The 20,408-nt window shown below is 45.4% G+C and overlaps 2 protein-coding genes and 1 long non-coding RNA gene across 6 annotated transcripts in view; 1 reads left to right on the top strand and 2 right to left on the bottom strand.

Moving 5' to 3' along the window:
• Positions 1 to 797: 797 nt before the first annotated feature.
• arhgap36 (Rho GTPase activating protein 36) lies at positions 798 to 16,998 on the bottom strand. Of its 2 annotated transcripts, none has more exons than XM_052061491.1 (12): positions 16,244 to 16,998; positions 11,309 to 11,465; positions 8,642 to 8,710; positions 6,799 to 7,049; positions 5,536 to 5,749; positions 5,404 to 5,459; positions 5,176 to 5,326; positions 4,930 to 5,078; positions 4,610 to 4,780; positions 3,608 to 3,696; positions 3,323 to 3,531; positions 798 to 3,214 (listed from the first exon to the last, which is right to left on the bottom strand). In XM_052061491.1, the coding sequence occupies exons 1-12, from the start codon at positions 16,442 to 16,444 to the stop codon at positions 2,985 to 2,987; spliced, it is 1,947 nt and encodes a 648-aa protein (XP_051917451.1). In that variant the 5' UTR covers positions 16,445 to 16,998; the 3' UTR covers positions 798 to 2,984. The 2 variants fall into 2 exon arrangements, with proteins under 2 accessions (XP_051917451.1, XP_051917460.1); XM_052061500.1 differs by lacking the exon at positions 16,244 to 16,998 and adding an exon at positions 12,942 to 13,274.
• Positions 14,011 to 17,942, top strand: LOC127598265 (uncharacterized). The gene is made up of 3 exons (XR_007961888.1): positions 14,011 to 15,368; positions 15,705 to 15,838; positions 16,171 to 17,942. It is a non-coding gene; the product is annotated as an uncharacterized LOC127598265 (long non-coding RNA).
• The window catches only part of nhsl2 (NHS-like 2), a 29,196-nt gene continuing 26,532 nt past the window's right edge, over positions 17,745 to 20,408 (bottom strand). For all 3 annotated transcript variants that reach the window (XM_052061295.1, XM_052061301.1, XM_052061309.1), the window contains exon 10: positions 17,745 to 20,009. In XM_052061295.1, coding sequence (XP_051917255.1) covers positions 19,709 to 20,009 — 301 coding nt within the window. In that variant the 3' untranslated portion in view covers positions 17,745 to 19,708. The remainder of the gene's footprint in view (positions 20,010 to 20,408) is intronic.

The raw sequence follows: 20,408 nt of genomic DNA, 5'->3' as shown, positions 1-20,408 counted from the left end.
CATGGTGTTTTTTTTCGGCTAAAAACACCTTACTATATACATGGTTGTTTTTTAAAAAAATTTTTGTTACAACGCCTTTCTATTCATGGTCGTTTTTTTCGCCTAAAAACACCTTACTATTCATGGTAGGTTTTTTTCGTCGAAAAACGGCTTACTACACATGGCCGTTTTTTTCGGTTAAAAACACCTTACTATACACGGTCGTTTTTTTGTTGTTGTTAAAACGCCTTTCTATTCATGGTCATTTTTTTCGGCTAAAAACACCTGCCTATTCATAGTCGTTTTTTTCGTCGAAAAACGCCTTACTACACATAGTCGGGTTTTTTTCGGCTAAAAACGCCCTACTATACATGGTCGTTTTATTTTGGGTAAAAACGGCTTACTATACATGGTCGTTTTTTTCGGCTAAAAACGGCTCATCATTCACTTCAAAGAGCGAACTCTGCGGCTCTTTGTACCGGCTCGTTCGCGACCGACACATCACTTGTGAAAATGTAGGTGATTGAACAGTCAGAGGTGCTGCCAAAAATAACCCTTTCTGCACTGAAATACAGTACAATGAAATTAATTTTGATTCCGTTTGCTGCAATACAAACCGGATACTTCATACTTGACCATAAAGTTAATTTAAAACTTCGTACCTCAATTCAAAAACAAAATCTGTCGTTGCAAAAAACATTGTTTTGTATTTGATTTGATATGAAAATAAACAATGTAATTTTCAGTGAGGATCAAATTGTCACGTTACGAGGTGGTGGTGGTGGACCCAAAAAAGCAGGCAGGAGGGAGGAGCAGGGTGAACTTGACAAGTTATATTTAATAAAACAGAGAAAACTGAATCCAAAACAAACAAAGTGCGAACAACCCAAACTAATCCAAAGTAGCAAAACAAAACCATGACTGTGGCAAAAAACTGGAACAGAACCATGACAGAAACAAACATGACAGTTGCAAGCAAACAATGACCCGACACTGAGTGTTCGGGCGGGAGTCCTTTTCTACAACTAATAGTTACATAATGACCAACAGGTGTGCAGCTGCAGGGGGAGCCCTACAGTGCCACCTGTTGGTCCCAAACCAAATCATGACACAAATACAGTTTCAAAGAAAAAAAGTTTAGCGTTTCAAATTCAGATTGTACAATTCAGATTCAGTTATTCAATATGATTCAGAGTAAAATATACAAATCCATCCATTATTCGAGCCACTGACCTTCAATTCATGTAATTCAAATTCAGTATAAACTATTTAAAAGTTATTCACGTTTAGTTTTTGGTTGCAAATATTTCGCCCCACAGCGTCACACCTAGTTTAGTTTTGGTTGTAAAGTGTCCTAGAGTGTCTTGAAAGACGCTTATAAATGAAATGTATTATTATTATTATTATTATTATTATTATAAGAAATTTCAGGGGTTATTTTACTGGCCATTCATTGTTCATGACATGTACAAAAGTTTGTTTTCCTAACACACTGTCCATTCTTGTTGTCTTACAGCCGCTGTGAGACCTAACAGCCTAACATCTTGCGCGTCAGACCAGGAAATTGATGTCACAATCAAAAGATGGCTGCATCTGGTTCCCTATCGTGATGGTGACAGGAAGGAGAGCATGAGAAGAAAAGAGGACATGGAGAGCGCAACAATTTGATGGACAGAAAAATACCGTTCAAGAGTAAGCTGCATCATCATTTGGACTTTGTGTTCACTGTTAAATAAAGAAAAGTGCATTTTTTCCAGTGTATCTGGAGTTATATGTGAGGTTCACAAATTATGACAATAAACAATATTTTTATAACAACCGTTTTTGAGACTTTTTTTAAAATGTGTGTCAAATATGGCTCATGAAAGAGATGAGGCAAGATGTGGCTTGATTGAGGTTGAATTCAGACTGATATCAGGAACCTGTTCTGGTCCAGCGTCGGGCCGGACTAGGGCCAGATATGGTTTTACAATGCGGCTCAGATCTGGGCCAAATGCGGCCCACATCTTGGATGCCAGACGTGGGCCACTGCAGGATCGTCATTCATTGAGGTATGTGGGCCGAGTGTACTGCCCCAGGGCTGGGCCAGAACACGTTTGCTGATTGGGTATGTTGTTGTTTGTGTTTTTATCATATGCAATTGAATAAGTAGACCATTTCAGAATTCGAAATTTGGGACTCTCTCAATGCATAATGGGACTCTTTCTTTTCTGATCAGCGAGTTCCTGGGACTCGCTGCCGATAAGCTGTAAAATTATCGCTGCAGAGATTACCGCTTTTTCTGCACTCAGTGATTGACTTCTATGCAAAGTCATTTCTCAACTCGTCTTCCGTGCCATGTCATGTCTGTTGAGTGTTTACTTCATATTAAGACACAAAAGGATGGAGAGTTACAACACATTTTTGATCAGAACCACAAGCACTGCGCCATTTGTCGGAGGATAAACTGCGCAAACACTACAGCTCTGCTTACCTTCTGGCTTTTCACTTGATCTGTGCTCTCCTGCTGTACGCAGCCAGGTGACGGACAGAGAAACTTGGGGCGGTATTCGGTAAATTAGTGCCACAAAGTTAACACGTGTTCACGGACACTTTTGTGAAAGGCATGACATTTATGTACCCAATCTAACAGCAACTTTTTATACAACTTTTACATTATATTCCCTCACCAAAACAAACTGAAAGATGCTTTTTAGGTCATATGGACACTTTATTGCATTTTACCGAAAATAGATTGAACAAAATAGCTGGAGCTGTTTGTGCGACTCTTAAAAAAAAAATGTACGTTACAGTATGTACACAGACACCCACAGATTGTCAAAGGAAAAAGTCAAGACAGTCCCACAAATACTTTGTTTGTCCATCAGCACCCCCTTCGAATGTGTTGATAATCACTCCCAAGCCTTTATATATTGTGAGGCAGCCATTTTGTAGTGTTCTTGCAATGTGATACGACTGCATACGGGAGTAGGGAATAAGTCGACGATTCAGAACACAGCCCACCATCACACCAAGGTCTCGGAGCCCGAGCCTTTCCCTGTGAAAAAGTCCCAGAAGCTGGCCTTGCTTTCCTCGGGGGGCGCCTGTCTCACCCAAACGCTGCCCGCGTCCGCCGGGTACTGCTGACTGGAGGAGGAAGACACGGCACATAAGGCAGGCCGGGCCAGACTGAGCAGGTTGTGGTGGGAGTGGAACTGGCGCATGTGGCGGACGGATTTGCCGGGCCGGACTTCTCCTGTCGGTACGCAGTATTGCATTAAAGATCTTGGGCTCGTTTCCAAGGGCTACGAGGCACTCTTAGAATGCTGATGATGTCATCGGCAGACGTGAAAGGAGAGCATACCGTATCTGCTGTTGTGCTGCTTCCTGCTCTGGTTCATCTTGAGCACGCTGAGGAAGACTTGGCTACTTAGGCCGCCCTCAAGCGATGAGCGGGGCTCCATCGGGGTTGGGGACAGACTCCCAGTGGAGGCCCCGACAGAGTCCAAAGACGCTCCTGTGTCCCGGCGGCCGCCCAAGCCGGCGCCACTCTCCGTCGTCACATAACTGCCACTATAGGGACGGAATCGAGCGGGGTTAGGGCTGCGTTTGTAAGGCAGTCAGTAGTCAAAACGGTGATTGTCGTCACCTGAGTTTGCGGCGAAGGAGATAGTCGATGATGTCGGGGTCGGTCTGGATCAGACTCACCAGGACTTCCTGTTGTAGCTCGGCTGACACCTACGGAACATGCTGGAATAATTTGGTGGAACTCAACCACGTCGGATTCACCATGCTTCATTGAGACGTCCGAGCTCCTCTCTCACAACATCAGTGCGTCACTAATAATAGTCGTTCTCCGTAGAGGATATGTGACTGTGAGTCAACTTTACCCGGGAGTAGCACCGAACAGCTCGAGCCTATTTTTCATATACCGTATTTTCCAGAGTATAAGTCGCAGTTTTTTTCATATTTTGGCCGGGGGGTGCGACTTATACTCTGGAGCGACTTATGTGTGAAATGGTTAACACATTGTACACATCACATGTTATTTTCACATTAAACCACAAGAGGGTGCTCTCGGCCTGTGTTGATACTTTCCACGTTGGCGGTAAATGAGAAAAAAACAACTGACGATGACTCTGACATAAGCGACGTAGAAGAGGAAGCGCTGCATCTTCTACCTCCGGAGTTGGCGGGAGTTGTTTAAAAGTGACACCGAGCATGGACGATCTCATTGGATTTCGTGATTTGGAGTGATGCTGATGGTTTGGTAAATTTGTTAGCATGTTGTTTGTGCTATAGTTGTCTAAATAACTCTTAATATGTTACGTGAACATACCAGGCACATTCACAATTCGTTGCTTAAGCGTCATGTAACGTTAGCATATCGTACACTTATTCAGCCTGTTGTTCTCGAGCTTTATTTTTATTTTAAATTGACTTTCAAGATGACGTATGTTTTTGGTGTTGGATTTTATCAAATAAATTTCCCCCCAAAAATCCGACTTATACTCCAGTGCGATTTATATATGTTTTTTCCTTCTTAATTATGCATTTTTTGGCCGGTGTGATTTATAATCCGGAGCGCCATATAATCCGAAAAATACGGTATGCATATTGCTCGCCATTTGCCAAGACTAAAGCGAATCACCATGAAAAGTCTCCTGTAGTTCTGCATGAGCGCCAGGGTAACATTAATAATAGCCGTGCTGTCCTCGATTCCCACGGCCTGTGGACTGGCCTCTCCTCCTCGTTCCCTTTGGAGCAGGTTGGGTCCAAAGATGACCGCCAGGTTGGCGGCCGTCATCTTGTTTCCGGCGATCTGTGCCGGTCAGAGAGGCAAGTTCATGAGCGGCGGGCCAATGTCGCTATCCGCGAAGGTTGAAAAATGTAAGGAATAGAAAGGGAGTAAAATCCAGATCTACTCAAGTACAACAAAACATTTGCAGTCCAGGACGTGGCACCACTGACCTCTTCGTCGTTGGCGCCGACGCTGTCCTGGGCAAAGCTGTGCACCGTGTGCAGGAAAGTGAGGAGGCGCAGCAGCGTGTCACAGTTGCAAGGAGGCAGCAGGTAGAGGAGGTGCTGCAGGTACTGGAGCTGCTCTTCTCCTCCAAGGACTGGACGACACCCACAGGAAAACGTTAGTTCATCAAGTAGAAATGAGTTATTGACCACAAATGATGTGATCTGAGGATAGTTTTGGTGCATGTGTACAGTTGGCGTGCAGGAAGGCGGGGTACAGCTCTCTGGTCAGTAGAGGGTCCGGCATTTCTCTCAAAAACTCTTTCAGCAAGGCAGCCACGTCGTGCACGCTGTGCTCCTCGTCCAGCTGGACGTCCATGCCGGCGTCAAAGTCCTCCCTCAGCTGCGCGGGGTGGAGACAAGGACGGGATGCTAACAGCGTCTGTATTTGTCAACGCACCCACCAAGAAGTGAGCTCACCTGCCGCACCCTCTTCTTGGAGCTCCCGACTCGGAAGATGCCCACGGTCTGAAGACCTGAAGGGAGGACGGAAGGAGAGTCAGGCGTGCTGACAGAGCGCAAGATAAGGAGAGGAGAGGACGGCCGCCTCACCATGGGCCTCGATGTGGCCACAGCAGCGCTCCAGAACCTGAGGCACCTGCGGGTAAAACGGGTTGAGGCTCAGCCTGTTTTGGCTTCTGCCCTCCGACGAGTCGCCACCGTTCTTCTTCAGCTCCAACTCGGCCGGATGGGACAGCTGCAGCGCCTCTAGCAAGCGGGACTGACTGTCCACCAAATCGGAGATGGAGTCAACAGAGAGGCCACCCTGGGATCGGAGCGAAGTCGACAGAAGTACGGTAACTATTGTGTTCCGTTTTGGTGCCAGTCGTTCGGTTGCCTGGCGTCAAATTAGCTTGTCAGGGAGCATTTTTCCCTTTGAAGTGGGACAACTGGCACAAGCATCGAAATCTTTATCTATCGTTGGTAGCTACAAAATGCTGCCGTCAAGTGATTCCCGATGAACTGATTTATGTGATGACGTCATTCTCATCAATCAATCCGAGATTTGAATTGACCCAGCGCTAAGGTAGGAAGTGGTTCAGTATTTTTATTTTATTCGCGCGGCAGTGGTCCAAATTGTGCGTAGGTTAGGGGTTAAATACCATATTGGTCCGAATATAAGACGTTTTTTGAATTGAAATAAGACTGAAAAAGTGGGGGTCGTCTTATATTCGGGGTCTAGACATTATACCCATCCACGACGCTAGATGGCGCCAGATATCATTGAAGCGAATGCTGAACTTGACTCCCCAGGCCAAAGCGAACCGGTCACGAAGAATAAAAATAAAAATAGCGGTAGGGCGAAGAAGAAAAATAAAAAATAGCGGTAAGGTAGAAAAGAGAAGAAAATAATAGATAACAGAAAATGGAGAAACGTAGTGACAATCTGGAGAAAAGTGGGTCGAAGATCGGCCAGGTTAACCGGCAGCTGAGGAGAAGTTATTATGTCATTTACATTTCAAAAACCACAAGCCATTCATTTACGAATGTGATTGCACTTTAGATTTGAATGAGACAAAATAACATGCTTTTTCTCTCAAATATATTGTTATAATCATTTGTTTCAAATGCACTGTAATTATTTTCTGTATAAAAATTTGTTTGGTCTTCAAAAAGTCTTTTTTCAAACTTGAGTCTTGAAAAAGAGGGTTTCGTCTTATAATCAGAGCCGTCTAATATTCGGGCCAATCCGGTAGTTCAAGATTTTTTGTTGATTAATCGATCCTCTCTATGGACAATTTACTTGTGCATCTTTGATCGTTGCCTTAATTAATCCTTTTCGGATTACCATGACTTGGATGACTGAGGTTTTACCCGTCTCTGTCCTCGCCCAACGGTGTCCAAAAAGGAGCGCGGCGGCGCCGGGGCCACCAAGTTAGCGGGCGTTGAGGGGCGCGCGCTCCCCGAGAGCAGCTGTCGCTTCTCGGCCCGGAACCGCAGGATGCTAGCCTCCAGCTCCAAGCAGTCCCGTCGGCTCTCCTTCACGGCATCCTGACGACGTTTCAAGGCCCGGTCGTTGGCGATGACCTGCGACAGCGGGATGCCGAACGCCTTGGGGGCAGATTCTGACAAACATTGTGTGCCGCTTTAGACAGAACGATTGAGAACAAATGACACTCAAAAAAACGGATTCCCATAGCAAAACAACACGGACGAAGTTAAAAGTTAATTGACCATCGTTTTTATTATTGACTCTTTTCTTTATTTTTTACATTGTACACAACTCATTTATTGGGCAATGATTTAATTGTAACATGTATTCGTTATATATTTTGATGCATTTGATCCTTTATGAAACATTTTTGGTCTGAATTTTTTTTTAGGGGTGGGGGGGTCTTGGAAAGAATTAGGGCATTTACATGGAAAACGCATCTCTACTTACAAATTTTCTAGTTCCGAAATTTCTTCCAGAACCAATTAATTTCGTAAGTAGAGGTACCAATTTATTTTCATGCTTCACCTTTTTGCCAAAAACCAAATCCAATGTGTTAGGTGACGTCTGCCGCAGCCAGCAGAGGGCGCTAGCAGGCTTTCATGTGCTCGTCTAATCCAGCGATACCAACTGGAGGTCTGCTAATAGCCGCACTCGATGGCCTGCTTTGGCCAAGCTTGGCTTTTAATCTCCTCGCTGACCCCGACGCGCGCCGTCTGACTTTTGGCCAAGTTTGCCATCAAGCGACAACAATGGCCGCTGAGCCCTTGTTTGGAAACATCCTTGGCACCTTGTTTCTTTATTGGGTTTGGTGCAGATCTGGATCATGGGGTAAATCCACTTATGTGAGCATGTTTTAGCCTTTTACTTAAATAGTTTAGGATGGCGGGGCCTTGGCAAGGTGCGTTTCATTTGAATTAATCTTTTTTTATGGGGGGCTGGGGGGGGGGTGATCCGTTTTTAAATCGAACACAAGAACTAAAAATAGCGTGATGCGTTATGATTCAATTTGTGGCTCGGATCAATGATATCACATGATAAATTGAGGGCTGTTAACAAGGTCACGGCTCTTGAGTGATTAATAAAATAAATCATGAACAAATCATTTTCATCGTGTGAATCCAACCATTTGAATGTTAAAATCCAATTCCAGTTGTTCTGATCTAGCCTAAAAGTGAAATATAAAAATCTGGCATGTTTTTTTTCCGATTTTTTGCACAAAATTAAAAAAAATAAATAATGAGTCAATCTTTCCATTTTTGATTGGTAATTCAAAATGGAAAGAAGAAATGATACTCGATTTGGATTTTTGTTCTAAGCTGGATAATGAATTGCCTTTTTGTAATGTGGGGAAACACTATCATAGCTTCCAAACTCAACATGCCTATTACCTCCGCCAAGGAGGATGTTCAGCAACGGTGAGAAGACGGGCAGAGCCAGCAGGAGCGGGGCCAGCTCCCGATGTTCCAGTTTTCATTAACGGGGTTAGACTTCAGATAAGTCTGTACGTGCGGCTAAGCGGCAACAGGTGTTGCGTCTTTAAAGATTTGCATCATTGTTTGTTGACCTTCATCATGACAGATTTTTCCGTGTCAATGCTGCAAAACATTTGCTTATGTTTTTTAAAATACTCGCATTTGCACCCAAAAAAAGGCATAAGCTGGAATACTTCTGCCACCCTGACAGGAATTCACTTTTTTTTAATAGTGAGTGCATTCAACTTACCACGCTCTTTTTTTTCCTTGGAAAATGAGTCAAACTTCCTGCGCAGTGACTTTCGTCGTTTGCGAATTTCTGTGGAGGGAGATAAGATTCATTGATTTTTTTTTCCCCCACACAAGTGCAGGTTTTTCAAACAAAGAAACTTTGGAGAGCAAAATCCAGAGTGAGCATGTGATTATATGTATTGTCCATTTAAATAATGTGGCTGAGTCATTCTGCGGCATCACATGCTGTGAGAAGTTGGGGGCGTAAGGGTGGTCTCTTTTCCTGAAGCAGCAAAGCAGGAAGCCCGCAAAAAGGACAAAGAGGAGCATGAGAACAAGCAAATAAGAGAAAAAGTCTCTCAAGTGTTGACAGAGAATTCCATTGAGCTCGCCAGTGGCTAAATATGTCGGACAAATTTCAACAGCACAACCCTCAAAATGTCAGCGAAAGACAACAGGAAGTCAAAGAGGGCAGCGGGGAGTGAGGGGGCCGGGGGGGGGGGTGGCGACAGATGTGACCCGATGTGCTCACCTCGGGGGAGAAAGTTGTAGGGGAAGATTCCCACACTTCCACGGGTGGAAAGTACGCCAACCCATGTCCAACGCACAAAACTCCAACAGAGACACGAATTACCTGACTTATTAGTCCACTAGCTCAATGCTAATGCTAACACAATAACACCACATACACCCACCCAACGCATCCATTTTCGATACCTCTTATACTGTATATACACACACACGATAGTATACAGCCCTTTAAATAACGGATATTTGGGCATACATTCTTTATCCTCTGCAACAAGCTGATGAGCTGTTGAGGGTTTTTTTTTAGGAGTCTGGAGTGGACAAAGAGCGTATCCATTCAGAAAATTTGAGATACGAGTGACAAATATTCCACTCATATCTCAAGGCACTGCTGTCCTGCCACATGAAAAAAATCCATTCCTCATAATCATATTTTATTATCAACATTTGTAAGGTCACCAAAGCAAACGCTTCACTGAGAAAGACTTTGCTCAATGGACAAATGAGTCCAATCCACAAGGTGGCACGAAGGCCAACACAGTGCCGTCACGGGCTAATACTTGCAGACGTTGAGCTATACATACATTTATACACAGAAGTTAATAGTTCTGAGAAAGGCAGCCGGCCAGCAAGACGAGGCTGAGAAAAGCAGCTTAGAAAGTCTCATAGGACACACAAACTCGCAAGAACGATCCCTGTTGCCTTCGTGTCTTGCGTGTGACAGGCCGTCTTCACCGGAAGAGTAAAAGGACCAAAAGATGGAAGCAAACAAAAGTGCCTGGAGGCCTCACTTAGATTCGGCAAAACTGATGGATGAGCCATCTTAGTTCATTTTTCAAAGACGGAACCGTCGATGATGTCTGGAGAACTTGCCGTGCATCTTTTGAAGTCAGCAATTCGACTATGCACATCTGGAAGCAAGTTTGGATGAGGAACTGGACCGCGGCCAACAGTCATCCATCGCATGTTTACATATCAAAGAGAGCTCCAAATCGCTGGTGCGACGGACCTTGATTAACTCATTGCAACTTCTCATCATTGTTTTCTCCTAGGAGGATTTTTTTTTCCTATTACTGTAAAATGGGGGTGGAGGGTGGGGGCTCAGATTTTTGCGAAATGCCCCATGTGGCTTAAATTAGCACTTGTTTATAGTTTTATAAATAGCCTGGCTAAAGTCTTTCAGTCTGCATTTGGTTTTTTTTTGTATCATTAGCATTAAGATAGCAGACCAATTTGGCCAAAACAATATATCGCGCAGGTGGCCCGGTAGTCCAGTGGTTAGCACATCGGCTTCACAGTGCAAAGGTACCGGGTTTGATTTCAGCTCCGGCCTCCCTGTGTGGAGTTTGCATGTTCTCCACGGGCCTGCGTGGGTTTTCTCCGGGTGCTTCGCTTTCCTCCCACATTCCAAAAACATGCATGGCAGGCTGATTGAACACTCTAAGAATTGTCGCTAGGTTTGAGTGTGAGTGTGGATGGTTGTTCGTCTCTGTGTGCCCTGTGATTGGCTGGCAACCAATTCAGGGTGTCCCCCGCCTACTGCCCGAAGACAGCTGGGATAGGCTCCAGCACCCCCCCGCCACCCTAGTGAGGATCAAGCGGCTCGGAAGATGAATGATATACCGTGCGTTTGAAAATGTTAGCGTTGAAATACTGAGTGTGGCTCATTCTCTTCTCAAGATGAGTTTTACCGTTAACCTTAACTGGGGAGACAAAAGTTTTTTTCATCCATGTTATCCTCTGAATTAGCTTGTGTTGAAATACATTCACTACGTGTTTAAAAATGCTGTATGGGGGGGGGGGGGGGCTCAAACAGTTTTGAGAAGATTTTCACCCCCGGTGTGCGGCTCTGGGATGTATCGCATGCAAAAGGTTGGGCTTCATTACATTTATGTAAGAAACAGCAACATTGGTCTCTTTGCTCAATGTGCTTGCCCGGGATGTCCAAAGTTTTCCCTATTCGCAGTTGTTCCAGCCTCTCCTTCCAAGTTCTTGAAGCCGTCTCCCCCAACCATCAGCCCATCAAGCTTTGCCTTGCCGTTGTCGTGCTCCGCTAGTCATAAATCTGAGCCACGTCCCAAATCCTCGCCTTACGCAAGCATCCACAACCCATATGCGAATGTCACCAATAAGTAGGGAATCGTAGCCTTACACGTACCTCTGGGAATGCTGATCTTCAAGTGGAGGTCCTTCTGGTCCAGGTGGAACAAGGCCACTTGCTGGAGTCTGGCTCGCTCCACTTCGGATAGGTTCTGGATGCTAACGGACTGGAGTCGCACGCTCTGACCCAACATGTTGACCCACGTGAGGCCCCCCTGGCCGGACCCCAAGAAAAACACATGAGATGGAAATGAAACGCACCGTCATCTGGGAATATTTAGCGGGAGAAAAAAAAAAGATTGCCAGGCTGTCCGTCACCGAGTTCGGGCACGCGGATGCCGGTAAATTATCTGCAATGTGACATTTAATCAAAGTGAGGTGGAATTTTCCGCGACATGTTTAAGCTATCCGAGTGGCTTGTCGGGCGGGCTCACAATAGCCTGTCTCGGTTTTCCCCAATCAGTTTGTAGTATGAATGTAATTTCCGTAGAAATTGCATGCAATTGCTGAAGAGCTGGCGTTGGCTGAACTCAAACTTCATTCAACAGTTGAAATGTAGAATGCAAATTTGAAGCTAAAGTTGGAGTTGGAGGCCAATTCTCAAATCTCTCTTCATATGGGAAGTACAGTGTAAAACAATCGAGGTAGTTTTATGATAAAGAGCTCCCAAGATGTCCTGAACATTTTCAAGTTTGAATATTTTTGGCGATGGGGCAATGTGAAAGGCATTGGGGTTGCCAGAAATGTTTCAGTGGGGTCGCCAGAGTGAGACAACACCTCTGTGAGGGCTGACCCTGAGTGGATCCATCTTTCTTTATCATACCATAAGTAACAAGCAATATTCTTACTCGATCATGCCATTTTCTTTGCAGTGGATTTTCTTGTTTGTCATCTATTTTAAATTAAATACACTTTTGCTCTAGCTAACGGATAATCAAATATTCTTCACTTGAGACAGACTGTACATTTATTCTTTAAATGTGCAGTTAATACAAAAAAAAGTATAAATAAAAATAAAAACTCATGGCACAGTATCTGACAAGAAGTCCCCTTGGCTCCCCATGGCCACCCTGTAGCTCCGCCCCTGGCGGAAGGAGCTGAATTTGTAAAAACTCCCTATTCGTTCATTTTACCGTGACTCTTTGCGCAAACCAGTTATCACATTGGCCAAATTCCTACTGTCCTGAGTAAGATAAACATTTTCAATTTGGAATGCTTTAGGAAAGTGGATGTAAACATGTAAAATATCTTGTGAGTCGGGAACTTTGCCTGATCAAGATAGCTCTCCTATCTTTAACATTAATTATTATCCAAGCACATTGCTCTCATAGATGATTGAGCGAGAATGAAGCAGCCAAAGGGTGCTCGGTATGCGTGAATGTTACGCAAGTCTACATGAAGGGGGGGGAAAAAAACTCCACTTGCTTATTCCTTGGATAAACAGCAACTGAAGAGCAGAAAGACCAAATTTGCCCTCGCAGACCAAAACGATACACGAGTACATCCGGTACGTTGTGGTGCCGCTTGCACCTATCAAGGCCATCGATTTTGATACCATCCTAGCAAAAATTATGCGGCGTCGGATTACAGTGTCCGACGTTAAATTCCATATTTCAACAACTTTCATCCAGAAAATAAAACATTTGGGGAGACAACAAACAATCAAATATCATCTTTTAAGGCACAAATACCTGGATTGACAGTGGGCTTTCTTTTCCTGGTGAATAGATTTTCCAAAATGTGTCTTGATGGGCCCCCCACCCCACCGCCCAGGCACCCGCACCCGCTATTCGGACACCATTGAGGCGAGTGGCACGGTCTGACTCCAAGTTAGTGAGCGCGCAGCATGAGAAAGGCGAGAGGGAGGTCCGGAGAAAGGAGTTAGATTACAACAAGAGGAGGAGGAAGAGGACAAGTTGTGACTTCCACGAGCTGGAGAATATAAACACCGGCGGGGTTGGGGGTGTTGGCAGACAGAGGGAAGCAAATTAGGGAGGGGGAGGGGGTGAGGGGGTCCCAATGAAGAACCTCTGCAAATACGGGAGAATATGAGGAGGGGGGAAAAAAAAGCAAGGCAGGGCAGGTGAGTGCCAAGATGAGCAGGATTAAAACGTTGGATTAAATAGGACGCAGGCAAAGACGCATGAGGCTGAAGATGAGAGCAGACGTGAGAGGGCTAAGTATCGTGAGTGTGCACGTGCGTGTGTGTATTCCTCTCTACCGTCCCCTGCTTGACACCGCCGTCACAGGACGGCGCCGCCTTACATTTCCGAGTCAAAAGGTCACATGATTACGAACCCGATGGCACCCGCCATGTGTGATGACACGGCCCATCTGCTTCAAAAAAACAAAACAAAACAAGATGGAAGACACCGACACACACACACCAGACACTTTGTAGGACAACATTGCACTCTATTAACTTTAGCGCTCCAATAAGACAGCCAAGTGTGTGTTCAGCGTTCCCTTGAATGTGATGCAATTCAGAATATTCAAAACAGATGCCGGTCTGACGACGCAGCGCAGTTTCAGAAGCACAGTAATAAGCGATCCCCGGACGACTGCACAAAAGCTGGACGCTGTCGATTCTCATTAGCTTCCTTGCAGCACAAGCGCAATATCGGTCATTGGGCGCTAATGCAACATCAAGTTTTCATCATATATGAAGAGTGTTCCTTTATCTGGGGCGGCCTAGTAGTCGAGTGGTTAGCATGTCGACTTCACAGTGCAGGGGTACCGGGTTCAATTCCAGCTGCGGCCTCCCTGTGTGAAGTTTGCATGTTCTCCCTCGGGCCTGCGTGGGTTTTCTCCGGGTGCTCCGGTTTCCTCCCACATTCCAAAAATATGCATGGCAGGCTAATTGGACACTCCAAATTGTCCCTAGGTGCGAGTGCGAGTGCGAGCACGGATGGTTGTTCATTTCTGTGTGCCCTGCGATTGGCTGGGAACTGGTTCAGGGTTTCCCCGGCCTACTGCCCGAAGACAGCTGGGATAGGCTCCAGCACCCCCCGTGACCCTACTGGGGATAGAGCGGTTTGGAAAACGGATGGATGGATGGATGGTTCCTTTATCTATTTTTATTTATTTATTTGTTTTACTACTGTGCACAATACACGAATGAAATTCAGAAGAAAAACATGCCTTTTGGGGCGGGGGAGGGGGGGTGACAAGAACAGAAGAATAGCATTTCCATCCATTTCAATGGGGAAAATTGACTTGAAAGACAAGAAAAGTCATGGAAAGAAACAAAAAATGCCGTTGGTCAAAAATGTTACATTGTAACATCAAAAAATGTTACATTCCATTACATACAACCCTTACATTGTTACTTTTCCCAAAATCGCAACTAGCTCCTGAAACGTCTCCGGGCGACCAGCACAAAAGCGGCGGAACCAATTGTGTTTCCCCCTTCATCGTGAACGCTTGCCTACTTTGCAGCTGAGCCCCGGCAGGAAATACCGATGGCGAAAAGGAGATGGGGAGCAAGGATAGGGACGGTCTTCTCACTGCGCAACTGCCTCCGTTCTCTAAACAGGACGTTCACACCCTCAGCCAGGGCTGGACCCGCACGGCGAGCCAATGCCTGGTGGGCCATCGTCTTTAGGGGGCTGTTGTGTTGCCATTGAATTATTAGATTAAGTTCAAAAAATTAATAATAAACACGTGGCTTCAACCATCGAAATTAAATAAGTGTCTGACATTGGGAAAACAGAGAAGTGGCTGGAAATGGCTGAACTGAGAGACTGCACGGAGATGCTGGCGAGCAAGCTTTATAATGAGCGTCATGACCAGGTAGCAGGAATAGTACACTGGAACATCTGTAACAAATAAGGAGTATCCCCACAATTAAGATGGCGGACACTGCCGAAAGGTGGTTGGGAACAACCGGGCCACTTCCAGATCCAGACTGACGAACTGGTGATGACCAACCAGCCTGAGGCAGTGGTGGTGGATAAACATCAAAAGACGGCAGTCGTGAAAGATGTCGCAATCCCGAATGATTGCAACATCTGGAAGGAGGAACCAATAAAGTGGAGAAAGACTTTGCGTAGAATCCTCTTCAAGCTCCCAGGCCTCTGGATGAAGACCCGGATTTGAAGGAGATACTGCTCAAGTGGGTGAGAAAATTGTTTGGTTTTAACTTATACACACATAAAGTTTGGAGTCAGATCTGAATTATACCTCAGTTGAGGAGGCCACTCGGGTACAATGAACCTCCCCCCACCCCCTCCCCATTGTCATAAAATGTTCCATTTTTATTTACTTGGATTTGATGCTGCTCTGTGAGCGTTAAAGTAGCAGTTTTTTGAAGGTTCATAATTATTAAACGTTATGCTAATTTCTGATTACTCCGTCAATGGTGTTTGTCATTATATGTTAGCATTAAGCTAATGAACTGCTAGTTATGTATGGTTAGCTGTATTGCTAAAAAAACAAAACACAGTTTATTACAGCGCAACGGGTTGATTCTAATGATTCTAAAACAACATTACTACTCATCCAATTGAAACCTTGTCGAACCCGATCCAAGGTGACACCCGAGAAGAGGCGGCGATGACTCTTTACTCGACTAATCAACCGTTCAAAGGTACGTCGCCACTTTCTTCGGCTCACCTCTACACGTCATCAACACGTCATCAGACACCACAAAGCTACGCCCTCTACTGGCTGTCAGCGTCACATACGCAGGAAGTGGACCCTTGATTTTCTTTTATCTTGGCCGAATTGGTTCCAGTAGGTGAATGAATGCTGTTTTTTTTTTTTTGTCCAATCATATTTCAGCATCCTCGTTTTGTCTTGTCAATTCAATCTCCCCAGAGCCTTCCCAATCACAACTGCTGACCCAACTGCTCACTAACAAACAATATCAGAAATTTGACTGTTTTTTTCACCAATTACATTTTAGATTAATCTTCACAGGGCCAAAGCACTGGTCCATGATGATGTAGTGCTGAGCCGAGTGTGACGCAAGTGAGGCGCTAAGGATGCTGACCTGGTGATAGAAGTGCATGTCGGACGGCGCTCGGCAGACTCCCGAAGGCCTCGATGCGAGCGGCTCGGGTCCATCCAGCGGGAACGTCTTTCGGGTGTGACGTCCCGTGCTTCTGTTCATCAACGGGAGAATGGAAGCGCCCGTGTTGCTGCTGCTGTTTGTTCTTCTCATTTCATTTTTCCCCCTCTTGTTGCTTTCCATCACATGATTTGAGCCCCTCCTATGTCCAGTTTACAGGGTCACTTTCATCTGTGGCAGGATCCGCTGCACATCACTTCAAGTGGCTTCTATCCTCCTCTCCTTTCCTGGAAAAAAAAATCAAGCAGCACACACACACACACACACACAGACATGCCGCATGCCACCCAGCCAGGGGTTGTCAGCCCTTCCTGTGTGTATGTGCGTTGTAGATAGCATGGCGTGCTCTGTGCTGTCAGAAACAGGAAGTGGGAAGCTTGCTCGCTTGGCCCTGATGAGCCATCTCCTGTGTGTATGCACATGAGAGACACAGGACACAATTACCGTAGCTCAAAAGCTATGGCAGGCCATCAGAGAATTATTTCGATCATCTACCAGTGCAACGAATTGTCTATCTGCGGGTCGGCTCTAAATATTCATTTGTAAGAAGATAGAACAGTTTTAAATAGCAGAACGACGAAGGCGCACAGGTAGAACAACGACATGTGACTGGCGAGGCAAAACGGCAAACTAGTTGAAAACTGCATGTCACTAATTCTGACATGGACATTAAAATATGTTAAAAATCTAGCGTTTCCCGGGTAATGGTAGTATACAGATATTCGTGCATAGTTTTGCAAAGGAGTATGGCAAAGCTTTCTGACTAATGTGCAGAGATTTTACACAGGAGTGGAAGGCAAAAAAAAAAATCTTTACTAGTAAGATTTCTAGAGTGCCCTGGTTGTTCTACTAGCATGTTGAATTGTCTTACTAGTGAGGACAAAAAGGATACTAGTGTATGTGTGTGTGGATATCACTGATATTCAGCCTAACGTTGCTGCACTAGAATTCTTTTTGTCGACTATAGTGGGCAATTTTGGCACAGTAGTGGGACAACTACAGAGTACAAATGAGGCACTGAAATGTGCACTATTTGGCAAGTGAGCGCATATTACAGTGCACTAAAACGACCCACGTGCAAGGAAAGGTTTGTCAAAGGTAATATGTGGCATGACTCCTCTGTGATTTTTTTGTTGTTGTTGTTTGTTTCTGGCATTTCAAAAATGTTTCGAAGAGTGGTCCGGCATCGCTTTCCACACCGATTGGCACAAAAAAAATTGGCCGTTGCAATTTGGTTCCGATTTGATGAATCACATTGCACATGTTAAATTTCATTTTCGTATATTCCTCCCACAATACAGAAAATGAACTGCGCTGGATTTTAGCGAGTTTGGCATACACAAACATCTGTTTAGTAAGCGGTCAAGATCGCGCCCGGTTTTTGCACATTGCAAACCTCAAGCAATCAAACAAAGACGAAGAGTTTCTACGCAAGAAAAATAATTTATTTATGATAGAATCACTTCATGGCACTGGCATGTCGGAATGTGGCGCTTTTTCCGGACAGCTACACACCAAACCACTGGATGGGCCACGAGGGGATTTAATACATATATGGAATATTCCTTTAAATGTCTTTTTTTCCCCATAAGGAATAACAAAAATAGAACTCCAATAAGTGGTCTGACTCTATTGATGTCTGTTGCTATAAGCTGCCCCCAAGTGGCGGTTGGGTGCTATTTTTCCCCCTGATCTCGTGAGCGGGTTGGGGGAAAGTCTGTTTTACAACATGGAGGCATCAGCTTGTGTCGTGTGCAGCATGCTCGCGTCAAATGACCTACAACTGAAAGTTCACGAATCGACGTACAACACAACATGGCTTTCTGATGCATGGCACGCGCGCACAAGAAAGTCAAGAGAGGCCATTTTAATATGGCGCAAAATACCTGTATGTGGCCAATTACTGTATATCAAGCGAATGAATCAATGGGAATCTTTCCTGAAAATTCTTAGGAAGTTTGTCAACATTGCAGCTCCCACTGCACAGACACAAAATAACAGCATCAAATAAAAGACAGAGTGCTGCAGTCAGACTTTGCTATCCAAAGCAAACAGAGTTGTTCGGAGTTTCATCCACTAAATCTTCAAAAAGAAAGCATCACTTCACGATTGGTCAGAAGCAGCGGTGCGATTTGACGTCACGATGATGACGGACTCAAGAGAAGAGCGTGTGGCGCTCCATCCTCGCGCCACCAGAGGGAGCCCTCACACAGCGGCGTGAAGAGGAAATCTCACGATTTTACGACAACTTTCACATGTGCGTCCCGATCCAACCCAGGGTTTGGCACGAGAAAGTAGTTAAAAAAAAGGGGCAAACGTCTTTTTGTAACTGGTCGCTAGTTGACATTCAGCCGGTGTAAACGAGAGAATGGTCAAAAAGGAACGGTTTGAGTGAGGGAGAGGTCAGGAAGTGACGTCATGAGTCGGGGCGGACGATCGGGGTAGAGAAGCGCTCGACACGCGCCAGTAGGGCTCCCTTTTTGTGGAAGCGTGCCACCACACACGCGAACATACGCACACACATATACACGCATACACACGTGCTCAGGCACAAACACACACTTCTGGTTCGTTGGGTGTGGTTATCCTTCCAAAAACCGCCCACCCCCAATACCCTCCGCCCCCCTCCCCCCCAGCCACCAAAGGCCTGCTTCATGCTCTCCATGCAGAAATTCCGCAGGCTCGATGATGTTGATGGTGATGATGATAATTACTTGTGCGCACACCTACTCATGCCAACACACACACACACACACACAGGCTCGTGCAGACATTTCTGTTCTTTGTGTGTCTCCTGGGCAGTTTGTTGTTTGTCATCTCAAGATGTTCTTTGTACACTTCACATACATTATTGTGTATGGGTACATCCCACCAGAGCAAAAGACACAAAACAAGTGGGGGCAGTGGCAGGTGGGGGCAGGGGAATACTGCCTCTTGACATTGAAGAAAAGTGCTTTAGTCCATTTGTGGGAGTTTTTAAACGTAATCTGATTTGAAAGATCTTGTGGACCAGTCAGCCATGGATTATAATTATTATAACACGAGTTCCTGAAAATCCCATGACTCATGCTTACATTGCCATCTTCATCAGGGGTTGTTGGTATCATCCAGGAGAAAAGAACAAATGTCTACCATTCGATTGGTGATTTTTGAACATTGTTTTCCCCATCAATCTCTCCATCTGGCATTCTCATGGAGAGAGTTGCGGGATCCCCGCTCTGCTCTTGCACACTCTCCCAGAGCTTCAATAGAGAACGATACGACTCCAACCAAGCCAGGGACCATTTGGTCCAAAAGTGTGCTCTGACAGGATTGGACGACGCAAATGGTCAGCCAGTGGTTGGAGCAAAGTCGTGAGCCGGTAGCTTATCCACATTAGAATTGACCTCACTGATTGCTGGCTTTGCCTTGGCTGGTCTGGACTTCTCCACCCTCGCCGGATAGCTCTGTGACACGTCGCGCCAGTGGGTTTGTGCTTTTGAGAAGTTCGGCGGCGGACACCCTGGCCCCCGCGTTGGAAGATTTGTTGCCCTTCTTCTGCAGCAGGGCCATGAAGTTTTCATTGCGGGAGCTGGACCTCTGGCCACCGCCCATGGGGAGGTTCATCTGCTTGACAGGGGATGTCAGACTCTGGCGGCTTCCAAAAGAGTCGGCGGGCTCCTTGCGACCCAGAACCTTTCTCTTGGACCTAACAGGGAAGACAAAGAAAGGTACAATAAGGTGGTCCTTGAATTTACAAGCATATCCATATTCCACTGTGGTGACCACCCCCCCCCCAAAAAAAAAACGGGATTTAAAAACTAAAGACAATAGTCAAGTTGGACTAACTCTTCCCTAGTTATTAAATCTTCCACACACTAGCAGTCTCTGCTTCCTCCATCTCATCCTCAACCTTCCTTAATATTATTTCGAGCTATTTTCAGCATCACTCCGAAAAATGATGAGCTTCTGTTGCTAAGAGACTAGCGTCGTGCGTGCGCATGGATATTGATGTCTCTGTGAGGAAAGAAATGTGTACACGTCAGAGAAAAGTCAGAAGCAGTGGTCGCTGCTCGAGCTGTTGCCAGGTAACCTTGTTCTCTCTGCC

The sequence above is a fragment of the Hippocampus zosterae genome, chromosome 1, assembly GCF_025434085.1.
Source record: "Hippocampus zosterae strain Florida chromosome 1, ASM2543408v3, whole genome shotgun sequence".
Taxonomy (NCBI): Eukaryota; Metazoa; Chordata; class Actinopteri; order Syngnathiformes; family Syngnathidae; genus Hippocampus; species Hippocampus zosterae.
Note: the sequence above shows the minus strand (reverse complement) of the source record. Positions and strands in the feature narration are given on the sequence as shown.

Coding starts and splice junctions, on each gene's coding strand:
- arhgap36 (XM_052061491.1), bottom strand. CDS start 16,444: ATGGAAAGCAACAAGAGGGGGAAAAATGAAATGAGAAGAACAAACAGC. Junction 11,466..16,243: donor ACATGCACTTCTATCACCAG/GTCAGCATCCTT, acceptor GGGTCCGGCCAG/GGGGGCCTCACGTGGGTCAA. Junction 3,697..4,609: donor ACTACAGGAGACTTTTCATG/GTGATTCGCTTT, acceptor CATGTTCCGTAG/GTGTCAGCCGAGCTACAACA.